At 42.2% G+C, this 21948-nt stretch overlaps 1 protein-coding gene across 2 annotated transcripts in view; it reads left to right on the forward strand.

Annotated features, from left to right (window-relative positions):
• The first annotated feature begins 13942 nt into the window (after positions 1-13942).
• Positions 13943-21948, forward strand: part of DPP4 (dipeptidyl peptidase 4) — an 82150-nt gene continuing 74144 nt past the window's right edge. Inside the window, exons 1-2 of one of the 2 annotated variants that reach the window (XM_061135556.1) lie at positions 13943-14239; positions 14764-14851. In XM_061135556.1, the coding sequence (XP_060991539.1) occupies positions 14234-14239; positions 14764-14851 (94 nt within the window). In that variant the 5' untranslated portion in view covers positions 13943-14233. Of the gene's footprint in view, positions 14240-14687; positions 14852-21948 lie in introns of both variants that reach the window. The other variant, XM_061135557.1, reaches the window with a different exon arrangement.

Raw genomic sequence — 21948 nt, forward strand, 5'->3', positions numbered from 1 at the left:
AACATCCTTGGAGGTTATTGGATACAAAAATGCATGGTGGGGACTTCCCTGGCAGTCCAGAGGTTAAGACTTCGCTATCCAATGCAGGGCGGTGCAGGTTCCATCCGTGGTCAGAAAACTAAGATCCCAGATGTCTTGTGGCAAAAAAAAAAAAAAAAAAGCACAAAAAATGTAAAATAGAAGGAATATTGTAACAAACTCAATAAAAATTTGAAAAATTATCTAGATAAAAAAATCTTTTAAAATATTTTTTTTAATGTAGATTGGATAATCATATGGACTCTGTAGTCAGACCTCTTGGGTTCAAATGCTGGCTGTGTGATACTGAGAGGAATATTTGTTAATACTTCTCTATGCCTCCATGTCCTCCATCTGCAAAGTGAGGATGATAACAGTACCTGTTGCATAGGATTTTTATGAGACTAAATGAACTAATACAAGTAAAGAACTTAAAAGAACATCCAACATGTAAAGTAGGGTCCATAAATCCCAGATGACTCAGCAGTAAAGATTGCTCCTGCAATGTAGGAATCACAGGTTTGATCCCTGGGTCAGGAAGATCCTCTGGAGGAGGAAATGACTCCCCACTCCAGTATTCTCGCCTGGAAAATCCCATGGACAGAGGAGCCTGGCGGGCTATAGTCCACAGGGCCACAAAGAGTCAGACACAACTGAGCACGAATGCACACACACAATTATTATATTATATAATTACATTACTGAGTGACAAATGCATTATTAAAAAGGTGTAAGCACAAAGTTCTCTGGGAGCACAGAGGCAAAGCACCTCACTTGGACAAGTGGTGGGCAAGACTTCTTAGAGGGAATGGCCCTGGAATCTGGAAGGGTGACTGTAATTTAGCCAGATGAAAAACAAGGGAAATGGAATACCAGGCAGAGGGAGCATCATGTTTGAAGATCTGGAAGTAAAGGAGAGGACAGCAATGCTTGTTATAGGTATCAGGTTAAGGAGGTGAGCTTAGAAGGAAGATGAAGAAGAGACCAGATCACGTTAAGGAATTTGGACTTTATCCTGCAGCAGAAGCCACTCACTTTAAACAAGAAAGTAATAGAGGCTGCACTGGAGTGAAATTACAAGACAAGAAGCCAGCTGGGAAAGATTGAAGGCAGGAGGAGAAGGGGGTGACAGTGGATGAGATGACTGGATGGCATCACTGACTCGATGAACATGAATTTGAGCAAGCTCCGGGAGTTGGTGATGGACAGGGAAGCCTGGCATTCTGCAGTCCATGGGGTCACAAAGAGTCGTACACGACTGAGTGACTTGAACAGATCAAAGGAGGTTGGAAGGATGGTCTGAACTGGAAGAGAAGACCCCCTAAAAATGACGGAGTGAGCTTAAAGGGATGCAGACAAATAAAAGAGATGCTAATGAGGTTGATGTGTGGGGTGCCAAGTGAGTAGACACTGAGGAGGACCCCTGGGTTTCTGGCTTGGGCAATGAGGCAGCACTACCTCTCACCAAAGTGGGGCATCAGGGAAAGGCCAGAACTTTGTAGATGGGGTTGGGGATGAGCAAGGTAGTGTCAACAATAATTAATAATTAACTTACTCTTGGATAAACTGCACTTGATAGGCCTCTGAGTCATCCAGGCCAGGACATCCAAGTGACTCCGAATCCAGCCTAGAGATCCCAACTACAGAGATACATCAGTGTGTAGATAAATTTGCAAGGTTCAGGGAACAGCCGAGATTACTCAGTTATTATCTCATTAAATCTCCACAACTCTGCGAAGCGGCTTTTTTAAAAAAGACCCTTGGGCATGTAGTAATTGAATGACAGACCCAGGCATGTCTGACTGCAAAAGCCTTGCTCTTGTCTCTTCTTCAAGCTGCCTCCCAGGTGGTACATTGATTGGTTGGATGAAGCTGGTATTTCTGTGTTCAAAGCTTTGGTACTTCGCTGAATTCACCCAAGTCCAACACTTCTGTAGTTTCTTGAAATATAAATATTAATGACACATACCTGCCACAGTCAAAACAGGATAACAGAAATAGAAAGCCAAGAGACAATGTCAATGCAATACAGTGCCAATGAAAAAAATTAATCTGTTGATCTAAGAAATTAATAAGAGAATTTTACTTGAGCCAAATTGAGAATTATAACCCAGGAACAGCCTCTTAGAAAGCTCGGGGAACTATTCTTCCCGTTAGAGGTCAAAGCACAGTTGTATAACTTTGAGACAGAGGACTGTACATTAAATAATATTAATAGTTTGCACAATCCAGATCTGTAAGTACAAAGTGAGCAGTGAGTCATGGGTCATTGTAGCCCCTTACGAGATTAAGAAGCTCATCTCCTAGTGTATAATCTGTTGCTGTTTATGGCTGAGAAGGTATTTTCTGCCAATGGGGAACCGCGGTTGATGCATGTGCAGATATACAATGCATAGTAGAGGGGAGAGACATGACCAGAGGGCAGGAAAAAAATAGTATGCTTAAATTTTACTTAACTTGCCTTAGAATATGAATTTTTGCTTCATTCATAGTAAGGAGAGTGATGGAGGTATGTGCAGGTGTATTTGTCAAAACTTTTTGAAGCCTTCTGGCCTTAGAAGTCCTGACAAAATGCCTAGTTCAATCCTGTCAACCTCCAGTAAAAGCTGCTTACAGAATAGATGGAATTTGAGAGAAGAGAAAGGAGAGGAGGGCCTCTGCCTCTGGGGCTTGGTTCAAAACAGATATTCCTGAAGGGGGTACCATAGCACAGAAGAGAAAATGGAAGAGAAGAGACAGCAAGACCTGGGAGGGAAACAGAAGGAAGAACAGCTAGAGGAACAAGCCAAGAGGACTGACCAAACTCTAAACATCAGATACACAGCCCAACACAGTCCTGTGGTCCCTGGGAGGCTAATCTCTCCCACCCCATCCTCCCCAACAAATGCTTTCTAGGGGCTTACTATTGTCTTTCAGTCACTAAGTCATGCCAACTCTTTGCAACCCCATGAACTGCAGCACCCAGGCTTCCCTGTCCTTCACTATCTCCTGAAGTTTGGGCAAACTTGTGTCCATTGAGTTGATGATGCCATCCAACCATCTCATCCTCTGTCGTCCCCTTCTCCTTTGGCCTTCAATCCTTCCCAGCACCAGGGTGTTTTCCAGTGAGTCAGTTCCTCACATCAGGTGGCCAAAGTATTGGAGCTTCAACTTCAGCATCAGTCCTTCTAATGAATATTCAGGGTTGATTTCCTTTAGGATGGACTGATTTGATCTCCTTGCTGTCTAAGGGACTCTCAAGAGTTTTCTCCAGCACCACAATTGTAAAAGCAACAATTCTTCGGTGCTCAGCCTTCTTTATGGTCCAGTTCTCACACTGGTACATGACTACTGGAAAAACCATAACTTTGACTATTCAGACCTTTGTCTTTAAAGTGATGTCTCTGCTTTTTAATATGCTATCTAGGTTTGTCACAGTTTTTCTTCCAAGAAGCAAGTGTCTTAATTTTGTGGCTGCAGTGACCAATCTGCCACTGTTTCCATTTTTTCCCCATCTATTTGTTATTAAGTGATGGGACTGGATGCTATGATCCTAGTTTTTTGGATATTGAGTTTTAAGCCATCTTTTGCATTTTCCTTTTTCACCCTTATCAAGAGGCTCTTTAGCTCCTCTTCACCTTCTGCCATTTGAGTAGTATCAGATTTGTATATCTGAGGTTGTTGGTATTTCTCCCAGCAATCTTGATTCCAGTTTGATTCATCCAGTATTAGGAGTCAGTAATAAAAGCTTAATCAGTTCTGACATTTGGTCTTGGGTTTTGCTGACAAGCTTGGATGGATTCACAATGATAAACTTGTTTGTAAAGACTGTGATCCCCCTGTTGGACCTGACTTGTTCACTGTGATATTTCCAGTACACTGCCTGGCAAAGTAGCATATCAAGAAGTACAAACCTTGATTGAATTAAAGCTAAATGTAAATAAATAATCAGCCACACTAAAAATATTTTTTAAGAATCTAGTAGAACAGTTTAGCATCCAACTAATAAAAGTATAAAAAAATAAGTCTTAAAAGTCTGAAAAAGATTGGAAAATCCTTGATTTAGTTGACATCTTTAGAACACCAACTAGCAATACCCATTTATTTTTGAAGTTCCCATTATATATTCTCAAAGCCAGACCACATGCTTAGCCATAAAGTAGGTCTTAAGAACTTAAAAATTATGTTCTGATCATAACAAAATTAAGTTAGAAGTCAACAACAATAAGAAAAGGTAAGTAAACAAATAAGTAATAAAATAAAAATCTAAAATATATTTTGTATATTACATAATAGACTTGGCTTATTGAAATATTTCGGTCTTCCATTAGTAGAAGCCAGACTCCTAAGCTACACTTTGACCAGCCACCAATTAGGCTTTCTTCTCAATATTGATGGCCATCACCTAGTTTCTATCTAGAAGTCTTTGGATGGTCTTTGCATTGTTACTCACAATTAACATGAATTCACAATTCATCTTTTAGTTACTGCTGATTTTTTTTTTGTTTATCAGCCCACTGGTGGATATGACAGAAAGTCTTAACTCTAAAGAGAGCATTTGTAGTAAAATTCTCAAGAAGTAGTCATTTGAGCAGTGAGCCTGTTTCTGGACCATATCAAAATCGAAGTTAACATGTAAATATTCAAGAAACTAAGTAACAGTGTCTTTGTATGTATAAGACTCCCACTGAATGACTTACCAAACTCTCTGACACTTGCCTGCATTTCCAAATATCTTTGAATATTATGACTGCTGTAGTTAAATAGCCAAAACATTACTTAAATTATTTACACAGTGTGACTGATAAAGGACAAGATAAATAATGTTATAACAGCCTTTGGGATGGTTGAAGAAAACAGAGATCAATAGATGAGCCATTCATGCTACTGAAACATTGAAAGGAAGAAGTTAATTATTAAACCTGCGGTGTCTCTTTAAATATGTAAGGTCTTCCATGGCTGCAGTCTTCATTCTGTATTATGGAAATAAACAAAGATCACCCAAATGAGAACAAGCCACGGCTATTTTTTCAGAGCTTAATATAGCAAGAATCAGCCCGTAATGACATTTGGACTCAAAGGTCAGCAAGGGAGTAGAAGCACTACTGTAGCCTCGCTACAGTGAAAAGTAGAGTGGGTTTCCAGTATGCTGGAACTGGAGATGATCGCTGTGGGAAACAGGAGGCAGGCTGATGAGAAGTGAAGCTTCTGACAAGATTGAATTAACGAGCATTTTCATCTTTTTCTGGTTGGTTCTGGGTTGGAAAGAAGGGCAAAAATAGGGAAGCTGACAATCAGCGAAGTCCTGACCACTTTGGACAGATTGTTATAGAGGCTGTGAATGAGAATTCAGTTGTCTGGCCCTTGTCTATTTGCATGTTCAGTTTCTCAGCATTAAGATTTCATACGTTAGCTTTATCGGAGTGAACTCAGTATTTCTATCCTATGCTAGAACCAGCACTCTAAACGAGTAGCTATATTCTGGTGATCCTGAGTAATTGCTGCGTCCACTCTGAGATCAGTGCCACTACAGAGCATACATTCTCAGTGAGGGCAATATTACCTCCTTGGGAGTGGTTCTTGGGGGAAAAAAAATGTTCTCTTCTGATGTATGAAGCACAGATTTATGTAGAACATATAATAATATGTATTTATATAGACCATGTAATACATAAACAGACATACAGAATTCAAGTTGAATGTGGGGCTCAGGAAAAAAAATGTCTGAAATAGAAGTGAGGGTGGGGAGAGGGTAGAGAATAAGGAAATAAAAAGTTTGAGAAATATGCTGTAGAGCCTAGATAAATACTTCTGCATAAAACAAAGCTTTTCAGCCAGGGAGTTAAATAGCATCGGACCTCTTGGAGTACCTTTGGTAATTTCTGGCTCTTCAAATTTCTCCCCAGTTGGTTTAGTTTCTGTTCTAAATACAACTACTGTCCCTTCTCTCAGAGCACTAGGTATATCGCTGGAATAAAGGTCCATACAGCCATAGCAGACTCCCCTATAATATCAATAAAAAGATCGAATTCCCACATAGTCACTCTTTTCCGTTGCCAGAAAACAGATGTTAGTTCAAAAAATATACAACGAGAGTACTGGTTTTACTCCACCATTTGGTCAAGATAAAGGAGAGTCATATAATTTTAAGCCGTATGTTTGATCCACCAAAATTACATTACAAACACTGGACTATTATGGATAAAAAAGAAACGACTGTACACTTAAAAATGGTTAAGATGGTAAATTTTGTATTATGTATATTTGACTACAATTTTAATAAATGACAGGCTTACTTTTCACTCTAGTCCAATGCTTTTGCTGTATGCAAAGACCTTTGTGTACATGAAGTCTTTTTTCCTATCCTATTGTTCTTAACAGCATACAATGGATCTGAAGGCTTTTCTGCGTATAACTTTCTAATTATGTGCTCTACCATTCAGAAGAGAGTATGTGTTCCCTCCCATGGCAAATTAGATATCTCAGTTTAGTCAGAGTCCTTAGCCTTGTTCTATTGGCTCTTGCTCTTCATAATGAGAGCAACCACTAGTCAGCCTCTCCACTCCTTCACCCTCCCAGCCTCATGTACATGTGTTACCACCACCACATCACCTCACATTTGCAGATTGTACATGCGCACGCTCAGTTTCTCCAGTCATGTCCGACTCTTTGTGACCCTACGGACCTTATCCCACCAGCCTCCTTTGTCCATGGGATTCTCCAGGCAAGAATACTGGAGTGGGTTGTTTCTAAAGTCTCCTGCATTGGCAAGCTGGCTGTTTACCACTAGCACCACCTGGGAAGCCCAAGGCATAAAGGAATGATCATAACCATGGCCATTTTGTGAAAATCTAGCTCCAAGGATCTTAAACACATTTTCTCATAAAATCATATAATTATTTCTTAAGTCAGTAGCTAATATAAGCAAGTTGTTCAAATTTTTAAAAACCCACAGACTATCCAAAGAACAATCAAAGAAGTGCACAAAAGCCTCCTCTCTGGCTAATGTCTGTTCTAACGGGAAGCAAGAGAACTTTATTATGTATTGAGTGTAAGATGAACTACTTATTTGGCATTACTGATCACTGGGGCAAGGAAAACAACTCACACTACACATGGGAAACAGTTTTTAGAGACTTGTATGTAAACAAATACAAATCAACATGATTTAAATTCTTTTATGACAAGCTCTACACAGAGAAGCACCTGCCCAATTAATTTTGCAACATCCAAGTTTATGATTCTCATCCCATCTCTAGTTCTTCCATTTCTCAGCTATCCAGCCTATGCTGTTGCCTGTATTTTATATCTAAAGTTAAGTCTGATTGTGTTCCTTCACCTGGCAAAAACTCTAAGTGGCTCCCTAGTACATACTGAAAACTGAATTTAAGACTAAAGAATATGTCCAGGATCAACCTTTATACCCTATATCCTGGTGAAACTAAACTAATAGATATTCCCTAAAGATCTCCAGGTTTCTCACTCAGCCTTTGTGTACAGTTATTCATTTGGCTTGAAATTTCTTCTTTCCATACATTTAAATCCATAGGATTATCCACCTAGCTAACTATCATCTCCATATCTCTAGGTGGAAATTAATTTGGTTGTAAATAACATACTCACTTGGTGGCTCAGTGTTTAAGAATACTCCTGCTAGTGCAGGAGGCCCAGGTTCAAACCCTGGATCAGGAAGATCCCCTGGAGAAGAGAATGGCTACCCACTCTAGTATTCTTGCCTGGAGAATGCCATGGACAGAAGAGGAGCCTGGTGGGCTACAGTCCGTGGGGTCGTGAAGAGAGTTGGACATGACTTAGCAACTGAACAACAACAACACAAGCAGAATAATCTGCCAAACTGTGGTTGGTAGGGAAAGCAGAAAATTGTATGGAAACAGATGGGGTTATTGTTGAAGGTAACCTGGAAGAAGTGACTTTTGACCTGGAGTTCAAAAGACATGCTAGAAGTCATTCCCACACAGGTGGACAGAGTTCTCTAAATAGGTGGAGGTCAAGGAGAGCACTGGGCAAAAGAATAAACACCTTTTTGTACTTCCTTTAACTTCCCTTGCAGAGCAGGACAGGAGTGAGATCTCTTCAGCTCCCTCACCGCTCTCAGCCCTGTCATTCTCCCTCTCTCCTTTCTTGCCACACATGAGATCCCATTTTTTCCTCACTTCCAGTTGCAGCCACCAAGAACACAGAGAAAGACCCAATGTTATTTTTTACTCATTTAATTTTTCATTTATTCCATCAACACTGATTGACTACTCTGTTCCAGGCATTTAATGAGGCACTAGAGAGAGAAGGATGGAAGAGAAAGATAAAAGGATAAATGGAATATCTTCAATCTTTATTAGGAGACAATTTAACAAATACTATGTGGTGTTGGGCTGTTTATTTGGTTATTTTTCATTAGACCCTCCTATCCATCCTTCACCTTTATCTTTCCTGCCCATTGCCCTAGGCAAGTGATGCCTGCAGATAACATCCTCTATTATCCAGGTTCCTTTGTCCTCTGCCTTTGTTGGGACATACAAGCAGGAAAGACTAGAAGAAAGAGATCAGAGTGTTTATTCCGCCTGTTTTTTAAGTTTTTTATCTGCTTTGTGCTGCAGTCTGACATTGGCTGCATCCTTCCAGGGCAATAACTCACAGGGACTCTACTTCAAAGACTCAGTTTCTTTAAAGAAGCTATTACTATAAACATCTCCAGGGATAACATGGTAATCAAAACATGTAACCTGCAATGGCGGTGTTTCATTTATCATGGAGTACTTAAGAACGAAGTTCATAGGTAGCATTCTAAGTTATGGTTTGATTTCAGCACTTAGAAAAATTCTAGATCTGAGTCCAAAATCTCACTTAAGTTGCAATAATAGAAATCCATGGCTTTTCATCGTTTCCAGATTCAAATCAGTTCGTAAACCCAAAATGCCCTGTTTGAAACAGAGGACAGAGCCTGCAATGTTCCTACATGCATCCTTAAATCTTTTTCACAGTCTCCTTCAGAAAGACATGGGACTTACAGATACTTTTGAGAATGCTCAATGAGAAGGGATATGACCAGATCCCCCAGGAGTTATTAAATCCTGGCTCTAGGATTGCTAGAGCAATCCATTGCTATGGAGTTAAAACATTAGCCATGTCCAGGGTACATTAATTTTTCTATTGCTACTGTAAAAAATTATTATAACCTAGTGTCTTAAAACAACACAAATGTATTGTCTTATACTTCTGGAGCTCAGAAGTCTGAAATAGGTCCTATTGGGTTACAGTCAAGGTGTCATCAGAGCTGCATACCTTCTAGAGGTTCTAGGGGAGAATTCATTTCCTTACCTTTTCCAGCTTTAAGAGTCTGCCTGCATTCCTTGACTTATTTCTCGCATCTCTCACAGAGGGAGCTGATGGTAAGAAAGGCTAAGTGGAAGCCCCTGGAACTGTCCTTCTACATCCATATAGTAAGCTAAAAGGAATACTATGTCCCTGGACAAGGACAGAGATTGGTGTCACTATTTAAAAACCCAAAAGATGCAAGAGTGCAGGTTCCCTACCCTATACTCAGTTAACTTACTATTCAGCCCAGACAAAAGATGGATTATGGAACCATGCCCATTGTACTAGCATGGTAACTTCACTGGACCAGACAATACAATCCTAGTATCTATGGCTATTAACTTGAAGAGTACTTTTTTTTTCCTTCAGGGACATCTCTGGATTTTGGAGACACCATATACCACAAAACCAGCTGTGCGCCTCCAACCTATTTGCTCAGTTGTACCTATGGCTGTCTGTTTTGAATGGAACCTAGAATAAGCGAGGGCTCCCTAGGTCTAGGCTATATAGTGCAAGCTGCCCTGATCCTTGGATCTTAATGACCCAACAGATAATAGCTATTACAAGTGTCTGTGGCAGGCAGAGCTTCTGGCAAGCCCCAATAGGAAAATCACAGATAATCTGCCTAGGATTTTTAGAACAAAATCATGCCCTTCGCCAAAATATCCGTTATCTTTTGGTGTATATTAAGGTTTCCCATCTGGTGCTGGTGGTAAAGAACCTGCCTGCCAATGCAGGAGACACAAGACTGCGGTTTGATCCCTGGGTGGGGAAGGTACCCTGGAGAAGGAAACAGCAACCCATTCCAGTATTCTTGCTTGGAGAACCCCATGGACACAGAGCTTGGCTGACTGCAGTCCCTAGTGTCATAAAGAGTCAGACACGGCTGAAGCAACTCAGCACACAGGCACAAAGGTAACACCCAAACTTTGGGGTAATTTTAGATGTGGGCTACAATAGTCAATTACTATTCACTATATGAAAAAACTGGAAATAGAACTGCCATATGACCTAGCAATCCCATTTCTGGGCATATACACTGAGGAAACCAGATCTGAAAGAGACACGTGCACCCCAATGTTCATCACAGCACTGTTTATAATAGCCAGGACATGGAAGCAACCTAGATGCCCATCAGCAGACGAATGGATAAGAAAGCTGTGGTACATATACACAGTGGAATATTACTCAGCCATTAAAAAGAATTCATTTGAATTAGTTCTAATGAGATGGATGAAACTGGAGCCCATTATACAGAGTGAAGTAAGCCAGAAAGATAAAGACCAATACAGTATACTAACGCGTATATATGGAATTTAAAAAGATGGTAACAATAACCCTATATGCAAAACAGAAAAAGAGACACAGATGTACAGAACAGACTTTTAGACTCTGGGAGAAGGCGAGGGTGGGATGTTCTGAGAGAATAGCATTGAAACAAGTATACTATCAAGGGTGAAACAGATCACCAGCCCAGGTTGGATGCATGAGACAAGTGCTCAGGGCTGGTGCACTAGGAAGACCCAGAGGGATGGGATGGGGAGGGAGGCAGGAGGGGGGATCGGGATGGGGAACACATGTAACTCCATGGCTGATTCATGTCAATGTATGGCAAAAACCACTACAATATTGTAAAGTAATTAGCCTCCAACTAATAAAAATAAATGAAAAAAAAAGAAAGAAATCAGTTCCTCTCTTTCTATCAGGCCCTGGGAGACACTGAAATCATGACTGTAGAACGCCTGGTATGTTAGTGTGCGGGGGCCACTGTACCAAAGGACCACAGATAAGATGGCTTAACAGCATTTCCTTGCCTGACAGTTCTGGAGGCTGGGGTTGTTGTTGTTCACTTGCTCAGTTTTTGCGACCCCATGGAGTGCAGCAGGTCAGGCTTCCCTGTCTTTCACTATCTCCTGGAGTTTGCTCAAATGCCTGTCCACTGAGTCAGTGACGCTATCCATCTGAAGGCTGAAAGACTGAAATCAAGGGATCAGCAGGGTTGGCTCCTTCTGAGACTTGAGGGAAAAGATCTGTTCTAAATCTGTCTCCTTGACTTGTAGATCATAGTCTTCTTTATGAGTTCTCTTTATACCATTTTCTCTCTATGTGTATCTATCTCTGTTTTCAAATTTTCTCTTTTTATAAGGACACCACTCATATTATATGAGGTCCCACCCTAATGACTTCTTTTTGACCTGATGGCTTCTACAAAGACCTTGTCTCCAAATAAGGTAACTTTCTGAAAAGTTACTGGGAATCCAAGTCCAGTAGATTCCAGCGTATCTTTTTTGGAGGTGACACAATTCGACCCACAACTATACAACCTGAACTTCAATAACAAATTGGTTGTCACCCGGCCCACCAAATGATAAAGCTGGCCCACATGTGCAGCCATGTCCCATGATTAAGTGAACACGGTATCTATAAGACACAGTAGATGAGCACAAGTGATTCAGATGGCATAAGAAAATTACATAAGCAATGAGCTTGGACTCCATGGTGCTTCTCCCACCGCTTGGTGTTTTTCCCTAAACACACACCTATAACTGCACAGGAGTTCCTCATAAACAGGCAACAGAGAAGGGAAGAGTCAGCCTTACGCAAAGTAAGCTGGCACCAGTCACAAATTATGGCTGCTACATTATAGCCCCTCTCAGGGATGCTCTGAAATAGAGTAGAAAGAGAAATCTTCCTAACAGAGAGAACTTGGAGTAGTACATCTGTTTTTCATTGTGCCTGAAAAGAGAGATGGCCTAATATAAGATTTACACTGACTTACAAGTGGTGGCTAATGTGTTGGCCAGTTGGTGTCTTAGGGACTTGGGAAGAGCAAGATGGAAAGACTAGTGACAAAGAGGTCACGTGGGAGAAATTTAGGAAAGAATCTCTTGAAGTTGACAGAGTGTGGAGATATTTGTGTTTTGCAGAATACTTTCCAGAGAACAAGATGATATGCCCTTGGATGTCAGCCAGCTTCCCTGGGGCTTGCTAGAAGGATAGTGTCACGGTGGGGGTATGGAGGTTAAGCACGTGGGCCGTTGTACAGACTTCCCTTCTCCATTGCTGAGTGCACAAATCGGTGAGAGCCGAGGCCAGCACTGAGCCATTCCCTGTAGTCCTTGTCAGATGGCCTCTCTTTCCACCTCCAGTTCACAGGCTGCACACACTACTGACTCACCTTTCCTAGCAGCTGGAAGGGGAAGGAGGGGATGGATTTGAGAAATACTTGTAAAAGCAGAACTGAGAGGAGATGATGGCCATGTGAACATAGCAGAAGAATGGAGAAGAAAAACTGAGATGACTCAAGTCTTTCATTTTTGTAACTGATGAGTGGGGACACTTTTAATGTCATTGGTAAGTGGGGGTACTTTTAATGAAGACAGAAATCATCAGAGGAACATGAGGTGAGACTGATGGAAAGGATAAAGAGTTCAGTTTGGGCCTCTGAAGGTGGGTGTGGGTAAGTGGATGTGTCATAAGCAACTAGCAGTCAGAAAGCAAAATGATTCCTGAGTTCAGAAGCAATGTCCAGACTGGAGATAAAGGATGGAAATTGGAATTTATTCCTAATCATATGTTAATGCCCCACAGGACTTTGCATTTTGAACCTTTTACCTCTAACTTGGGAAGACAGACTTTGTTTTGCAGCTGAGTGAACAAGTTGAAGAGGCCTTTTAGGGAGCAGGAGTGCTTATCCACAAGAGGAAGTAGAGGGACCCTAATGCAAAGGTTCTGTTGTGTATTTCAGACTGAAAGTGCCAAATGCACAAATCTTATCTACCTTGTCTCACTTCTCTATTTCCAGACTCTAGATGAGAGTCTGATGCTTTGTATCCACACAAGTATTTGTGGGATGGGTGAAGTAAATGGCAGGGTGTGGGGATGAATGAATAAAGGAAAAGGGGAATGAGTGAAGGAACCTACTGGGCATCCTGAGGACCTGGAGGAAGAAGCCACACCTGCACTTTTACTTTTTTTTCCAAATGTTCTTTGGAAGACTGAAAGATAAAAGGCCATGTGGAGCGGCAGTTAAGGACATGGATTCTGAATTCAGGCTCCACGACTTCCTAGCTGCCTTGACTTGGCCAGCTAATTTAACCTTCTGCTTCCTCCCTGTAAAATAAACACAAAAATGCTTAGAGCAGCTCCTGGGGGAAAGTAAGTTGCACATAAGTGTTAGTGTTGTTATTTCTGACATCTTGATGAGAAGGTAAGCCTGAAAACAAACCAGAAATCCCCTGCGGAGAATCAATTCAGACACTTAAGTCTCAAAGTGCCATCCACAAGCGAACAATCACTTTTTCTCTCCCTGCCTTCCAGGAGCTTTAAATACCCTAGAAATCCCCAGCATATCATTCACTGGCAAAGGACAGAGATCTGGGTTTTAGTTCCAGCTGCCAGCAGTGAGCTCTCTGAGTCTGCAGAGCCCCATAGCCTCTCTGGGCTAAGTGCCCTCGCTTGTCCACTCGAGATTGCGGGAGTTTCAGTGAGGGCGTGCCATGCTCTCCCGCCGACCTGCAGCCTCCGGGCTCCAAGTCGGATGCAGGGCGCCGGCTCGCCGCAGCTCGGGCTGTCACACCCCTCCGGCGCGTTCCCGGGACCTCGCACCCTGCGCGTCCGGCGGCCGCCCAGTGCCCCGCGCGCCCATAGGGTGGTGCCTCTCGGGCGCCCCCAGGCCCGGACGCCAGATCTCCAGGGCCAGCGCGCCTTCTCCCGCAGCCTGCCTGCAACCCTTTATACCCAGCCAACCCGGCGCTCACTAATGTTTAACTCGGGGCTGAAACTTGGAAGCGCTTTGTGACTACGCGCCCGGAGCTCCGGAGCTGCACGCGCGTCCGGGCGGCTCGCCAGACTTCTGCCTGCGCTCCGGCTCTGAAACTACAGTTTCGAAGCGACGCAGACCATGAAGGTGAGTGATTAAAGGGCCCCTCGCCCCGCAAAGAGCCCCAGGGGTGAGTTGCAGATGCCTCTTCACTCAAGTTTCCCCAGATTACTCCCCACCCCCACCCCAAAGCTCGTTGATCGAAACCAGGGGCTCTCATTAGGCGGAAGCTCCAGAGCCACCCTCTGACAGGTGAAGGGACGCCCCGAGGCTCCTGGCTCCCTCTCGGATCCGCGGGGCTAAGAACCCAGGGACCGAGCCTTGGAGGACCTGGAGAGCCACAGGCAAAACAGAAGCCAGAACCCTTACTTGGCTTCTGAGGTGCGTTTAGACGCAACATTAAATTGCCCGGAGGCCAGAAGTTCAAGGGAAAGCGCTCTGGCAACCTCCGACTCGCGAGCTCCAAACCCTCCCAGCCCCCTGCGCCCCTCTCCCAGTGCGCGCCCGACGGCAAACTCCGCTGCCTCCTGTGCAGCCCGGGCCCCGACCCTCTTACCCAGACTGGGGCCAGATGGCTGACTCTAACTGGACCTGACCTGCCCGGCTTGCAGACACCCTGGAAGGTGCTCCTGGGATTGCTGGCGATCGCTGCGCTCGTCACCGTCATCACCGTGCCCGTGGTTCTGCTGACCAAAGGCAGTAAGTTTAAAACACTTGAAAAAGATAAGACAGTTGGAGACCGGGATCAGGTTCTATTTTAACATTCCAAGGAGACCTAGGAATTTTGCTGGAGACCGGGTGGGACCAGTGTGCCCGGTCGTGGAGCTCAGGCTTCGCTGGCATGATTGCTGCTTCTAGTGTAGCCGCTAGATTCGCTTCGTTGGTCTCCAGTGTTTAGGCTGCGAGAGCCCTGCACCTGCCACGTTTTGCATATGGCAAATACATACTTCCTGAAAATAAGGGGAAATTTTGAGATCTCTTTTTATCAAATTTAAATTTAGTACCTTTTGAATCTCAGTTTTTTTTTTTTTTTTTCTTAAAAAGAACTTTCATGATTGTGATCTTCAAAGAAAAAGAGACAGTGTTTAAAGATCCCAACGAGCTGTAAGGATGTCATGAGGGGAGGGAAAAAATTAAGAAAAAAACCCCAAATACAGTTTTGAGAAAAGAAAGTCCATAGGGAACCCAGGTGGTTTTCCCTAAAGCTGATGGAAAATATCACCATGTCCATGGTGATATTCAGAGGAGGTGGGATCAGTTATGTTTGGTGGAGTCTTTCATTTAAACCCACCTTGACTTCTTTTCACTTGCTTCACTGTTTCAGCTTAGTCCTAGTTTTTAATATAAAACATCCATATAATGAAATGCACAGTATTGGATGCAAACAAATGAGAATAACTAGTTTGGGTCTGCTCTGGCCCTACTTCCTTTTAAATAGTTATTTCCTTTAAGTATTCACATTCTAATCAGCTAACTGAAGTGCCTTCTCTGATGGTCTAGTCAACCAGGAAATGTGTAGACAGTGCTTATATACCAGGAGGTCTTATCTAGATTTCAAGGTGACAGTTCAGAATTAGTTTGTAGAACCATCAAAAACCATGTTTGGCCAGCAATTTCAGGGCCAGGGCAAAGGTGCCAAAGGTTAAATAACTGAGTCTGTTGACCTATTGATAATGACTTTCAGTAACTTAAAAAAGCCATGGTTACCACCATTTTAGGCTGTTAAATGGTGGGCATCTGTCCACTTTCTCAACTCTTTGTTACAAGCTGTTAAAATATAACTGCTTTCATAAAGTGGTACTTTGTATATTTAAACAACCACACACACACAAAGCCTTCCTGTGGGGAAAGGATGGGTCGCCCATACAATCGGTAAATATTCACATGACCTACATTATGTTCCAGGAACTGTGCAAGTCGCTGCAAATCCAAAGATTAAATTTTATAAATATAAAGACCTCCAACTTCAGGAAGTTTACAAGCTAGTGGGAAGCAGATATGCAAACAAATCAAAGTAACCTGGATAGTCTGTTCATCTCTAACATATTGTGAGGCACTCAGGCCTCCTTGGCAGAATGGATGAAACTGTAATTATCAGAACTTCCCTTCAAGAAAGTTGAAAGGAACAGCAAACTTTGATAATAAGTCACTTGAGATGGCAGTGAAATGAGTTAGGGGCCTGAGTCATGCAGCTGACTTCCGTGGGATTTGTTTAAGTTAACTACAGGGATTTTGTTTTGCTGGAAGGAGTATACAGACTGGGGAGAGGCTGTCTCGCCATTTCCCTTAAACCATACCTAGTCTCTTCTCCAAATGAAATTTGAACAAAAATTTCAAAGACATTCTCTTGAAGGGGACTTCCAGAGAGGTTCACATGTCTCCACCTAACTTTTATTATGATGCAGTGAAGAAATTTAGAGAGGCTTGAGCAAACTTCTCAGAGTGTTAGGAAGATCACTTCTGGGAAAGAGGTCTCACAAGAGGTTTCTTTTGTGAGGAGGTCTGAAGAGTTAATATCAATTCCTGGAGGTAAGTTTTCAAGAAAATTTAGAATGACTTGTGAGTCATCTTAGAGACACAATATCACCTCCTCTATCTTGGATCGTACAAGGACTCAGCAAGAGAGAAGAGTGAGTGGCAGGACTTTAACCTGTGGATGATGGAAAATTCTAGTGTGCCTGCAATGTGGGGCAGGACAGTGGGAAGGTGGACTGACATGGCACAAGGCTGGAGGGGAAGAAAGGGAAGTGACCAGGAGACTGATGATGTAGAGTAGAATTTGGAGGCTATAGGGATACTCAGAAATGTGTATGATTAGACTTTGATAATTGGAAACATAGGGAGATAGGGTGGCTGAGAACTCTTAAACTACTGGGTGGAGATTTGGTTCCATTGTGTGCTTTATTTACACTTAGACAATCAAATTATTTTTCTTGTGTATTTCTTAATTGGCATGTATGTATATTTGAGGAGAAAAGGGAAATTATCTTGTTTCAACTCCTCCCTTATCATAAGGAGCAAAGATAAAAGCTCAGCTTTTTTGCTAAGCCAGCAATACCATTTCTGAACAATAATAACAGATAACCTTTTTACAAAGGATCCAGACACGTCACTCAAGAAGCGTCCCTCAACATTGTCCATCAAGGTTTTAAAGTCAAAACCAGAAAGGAAGAGAAGAAGTGAGGTGGGAGAGAGGAAATATAAATGAAAAGGAAAGGAAGTGGGGGAAAAAAAGAAAGAAGGAAAGAGGAAAGGAAGAAAGATTTTGATAGAACAACAAAATAAAGTTTTGGATTATGTGGAAAGCAAAGAATTAAAAAGCCAAGAGAAAAAGGAAGAAGAAATGAGCAAACTCAAGTCCATCCCCCAGAGAGGTTGGTTTAAAATAGGTGTTTCCATATGAAGAGCTGACTTAGGCAGAACTCTGAACACACTTGGAGAAGAGAGAGAGAGACTGAGACAGAGAAAGAAAAAGGTGTAAGCTTAATACTGTTCACAATTTTTTTTTAGAATAAAAGCTCCTTGAGGTCAGGAGTTATGCATTTCACCAGGTAATATTAAAAGTTTACCTCCTTCTGTATATATAATAACAGATTGAATTTTGTGTTAAATTCCTCAAATACAGAAAAAGATATTGCATATTTAGACATTGTTTTTCAGAGAATCAGCAATAAAATGTATAAAAATAATTTACTCATAGTGGAATTGAAATCTTTATGACTTAGAGGCAATAAAACCTTCTCACTCAGTATTTGCAATCCCCGTAATTCCCTCTTTATGATATATTATAGACTGAGTTTTTTAAATAGTTGTCAAATTGTTTTATTATTGAGTTTTGTTATTTGCCGGATAGTTTTCTTACTGGGTTTTGTTATCGGATAGAGACATATCGATTTTTCTTGTATTCTTTCCACTGCTGTAGCAGTGAATTTCCTCAGTATCTTCTTTCAGTGCATAGGAAATTTGACTGCTTTGCCATCTACCAGTAATAAAAGAAAACCCAAATGTGAAGGAGGAGACAGGAATAATCAGAGAAAAAAAAGATAACATCTATGAAGTTTGCCTGAGGAAGTCCAGGATCTATTCCAGGTTTAAAAACACAGAAGCAAGCCTGAATGAAAGCTTTGTGTATTTCAGAGGACAAATTCTAAACAAAGAGCCCTGTAAAAGCTCTAGCTGACTCCAAGCGCACTCAGTTATCAAGCTTTGTCGAGTGTTCCTGAGGTCAGTGGGTTGGCCTTTTTCAGGCCAGCTATTTTGGCTTTTGGTTCCCTAGCTATAGCATGTGCCTTAAATTTCTCTATCTTAGACATCTTGCCTCTCATCTTAAAAGGGGTCAGAAAAAGGGAAGGCTATTTGCCTAACCGATGGTCAGAGAAAAGTGACATCAAGAGACCAACTAGAGCTAGATCAGTGTACTTGAAATTTTAAGACTTAAACTGCTAAACCTAGGAAATGTGACAGTAAGTACATGCAGGACCACCTTCCTTGTGGAAGAGAAGGTGCAAAGATGTAATAACCAACACAGATTCACTCTGTGCCAGGTACTGGGCAAGGGTGTTCGATACACTTCTCATTTGATCCTTACAACAACCCTTTGACAGAGGTTATTATCTCCAGGTTTACAGAAGATTTAGAGAAATCTTGAGAGGGTGCTTTAGTTATTTATTACTGCATAATGAATTGTCTCTAAACTTAAAACAAATATTTGTCATCTCACAGTCTCTGTGGGTCAGGAATTTGTCAGAGGCTTAGCTGGGTGATTCTGGCTCAAAGACTCTCATGCGGTTACAGTCAACACATCATCTGAGGCTTAACTGGGGCTAGGTAATCCGCATCCAAGCTCTCTTATGTGGCTGTTACCCAGAGGCCTCAGTTCCCTGCCAAAGGATGGGCCTTTCCAAGCAACTGTCTCCCCTTAGAATGAAGGATCTAAGAGAACAACCAAGTAGGAAATCTCAGAGTCTTTTTGACCTAGCCTCAGAGGTTATGTGCCACCACTTCTTCTGTGTTCTATTGGTCATACACACCAACCCTGATTCAAATTGAGAGGGCATTGCACAGGCTATGAATATTGGGGTGGGGCTCATTGGGGCCATCTTGGAGGCTGGCTACCAAAGAAATTAAGGAACTCACTCAAAGTTCCTCAGAGTTGGGATTCATGCTCAGACACCATGCTTCTAGAGTTGGTACTTTGTGATCAAGTAATGAATCAAATGATCAATGTGATCATTTGTGATCAAATGTGATCAAAATGTGATCAAAATGAATGTGGCCATATTAACATAAATTTGACAGCTTCCTCTCTATATGACTGTATTTAATTTCATGACTGCTAATCCCTGAATGCTAAGTGTTCTGGGGGAAAGTGCTTGCTGCTGCCGCCTCTATTCCTACACAAAGCTGTAGAGATGCAATGACTTCCAGTCCAGAACTGACATGCCACTCTTTTTTTCTTTTTTCCTTTTTTTGACTGTGCTGACTGTACTGGGTCTCCCTTGTGGCCCTTGCTCTCTTCATGACGGTGCACTGTCTTCTCTAGTTGAGGCAAGCAGGCTTAGTGGCCCTGCAGCATGTGGGAATCTTAGTTCCTGGACCAGGGATTGAACAGGCATCTCCTGAACTGCGTAGCAGATTCTTTATCACCAGGGAATTCTTTATCACCTCTCTTCTGACTGGTCTTATAGGTGTTTTCAGTGGCGATAGTTGGTCCAGGTTTAGTACTTACACTGGATTACACGTGCTTCTAATGCATGCTGTGTCATTTCATTTGATCTTCACAACACAATCCAGGTCAGAGAAGGTATTAATTTCCTGACTTGGTACACTGAATAAAACTGAGGCATAGAAGTTTAGTGCTTTGTGAGGAAGTACTAGTACTTGGGAATTCAGATCCTGTAACTTCTAGCCTTCCCTGAGTCTGCTGATTTCCATGTATGCTCAGTCACTTCAATCATGTCCCACTCTTTGCGACCCCATGGACTGTGGCCCGCAAGGCTTCTCTGTCCATGGGGTTTCCCAGGCAAGAATACTAGAGTGGGTTGCCATTTCCTCCTCCAGAAGATCTTTCTGAGTCAGGGATCAAACCCTAGTCTCCTGTGTCTCCTGCTTTGGCAGGCGGATTCTTTACCGCTGAGCCAACTGGGAAGCCACTGATTTCCATGAATAACTGTTTTAAAGAATTACTTTGCTGGCAGCTTTTGTAACTTAATGACTAGTCATTGCTCTATGGCTTTTATTATTGTAAATCAATTATCTTGTAAATATTTTTACCTTTAGTCTTCAGAGGTCCCTTGTGACCTCCCAAAGAGGGTGTGTCACTCAGTCTGAAAGCAAACTGAAACTACAAAATCAGCACTTCTGAGTTAGCTGTTTTATTTTTGCTAAGTGCTATAGTTGCAGTTATGTACTGTACTTCAAAGTCACAACTTCCTAGGAAATCTTTTCAAACTTAATGATAAACCATTTGCTTTAGCTAACTGTCTGCATTAAAAAGCACAAGCAATCAAGAAGACAGAGGGACACAGAAAGGAGTTTCTCTGTTTCAAGCGTGAATGTGGCATGATCTTGTTTGTATTTCTAAAATGTCTTTGACTCTGGTCTAGATCACGGTGCAGGGTGGGGAGTGATTTATCCAGGTGAGAGATGATGCTTACTTGGACAAGGTGGTATCAATGGAAGGAGCAGACATAAGATGCCTCCCTGGACAATTGACTGGCTGTTCCAGGCCAAATGGAGAGCTTTCTTTTGCCCTCATGGTTCTAAGCTTGCCACAAGAGCTAATCTGCAGTGGATCCTCTAACTCTCTCATCCTACTTGGATACATTTCCGCTTTCCAAGGCAGGGCTCTGAGGGCCTTCTACATTATGCACCCAGCCTGTCAACAGAAGGTCATTCTTTAATCCAGAAAATATTTATTGAGTATTTTCTACGTCAGACACTTTGTTGATCACTGGAGATATAAAAATAATAGACACGACCCTTGCCCTCAAATAATTCACAATATTAAAAGAAGCATAAACATTAACTATGATAAAAAGCCCTAAGTGGCCTTCTAGTAAATGATCAAAGTGCTGTGGAAGCTCTACAGAGAACATGATAAATGCTGCCCAGGAGAGTTCATATGGAAACCAACCAAGCATAAAGGGTTAATAATTATTGAGCCTGGATATAATCCTTCCAACCTTGGGGCCTTGAGAGTAGACTGGCTCCCAGCATTGCAGTTCACCTGTGTGTTTAGCTCTCAAAAACGTAAAGCCCCTCCCCCCATCCCGTTTCTATATGAAAGTTGTATCAGATAGAATACTTTTGGCTGCAAGTAACAGAATATCTGGCCCAAAGTTATTTAAACTATAGAGTCTTACTATAGCATTATTACTTCCCAGGTGGTGCAGGCAGTAAAGAATCTGTCTGCCAATGCAAGAGACAAAAGAGATGCAGGTTCAATCCCTGGGTTGGGAAGATCCCCTGCAGGAAGGCATAGCAACCTCCTCCAGTATTCTTGGCCGGGGAATCCCAAAGGACAGAGGAGCCTGGTGAGCTAAAGTCCATGGGGTCACAAAGAGTCAGACATGACTGCATGACTGAAGACACACATTGCGTTATTGCTAGTGTCTTCTGTAACTGGAGGTGCAGAAGGAGGACCGTTCTAGAGCTGCAGTGGTCCTCCCAACCTCTTCAAGAGCCTGAGGTCTCTTTCAGCTCTGCTCTTCTCATACTGTTGGCTTTTGTTCTCAAGCTTGTCCTCTCAGGTCCAGCAGCGGCAACACATCATTTGCTCACACAACCATTTCACA

This window comes from Dama dama, chromosome 33 (genome assembly GCF_033118175.1).
Source record: "Dama dama isolate Ldn47 chromosome 33, ASM3311817v1, whole genome shotgun sequence".
Classification (NCBI taxonomy): domain Eukaryota; kingdom Metazoa; phylum Chordata; class Mammalia; order Artiodactyla; family Cervidae; genus Dama; species Dama dama.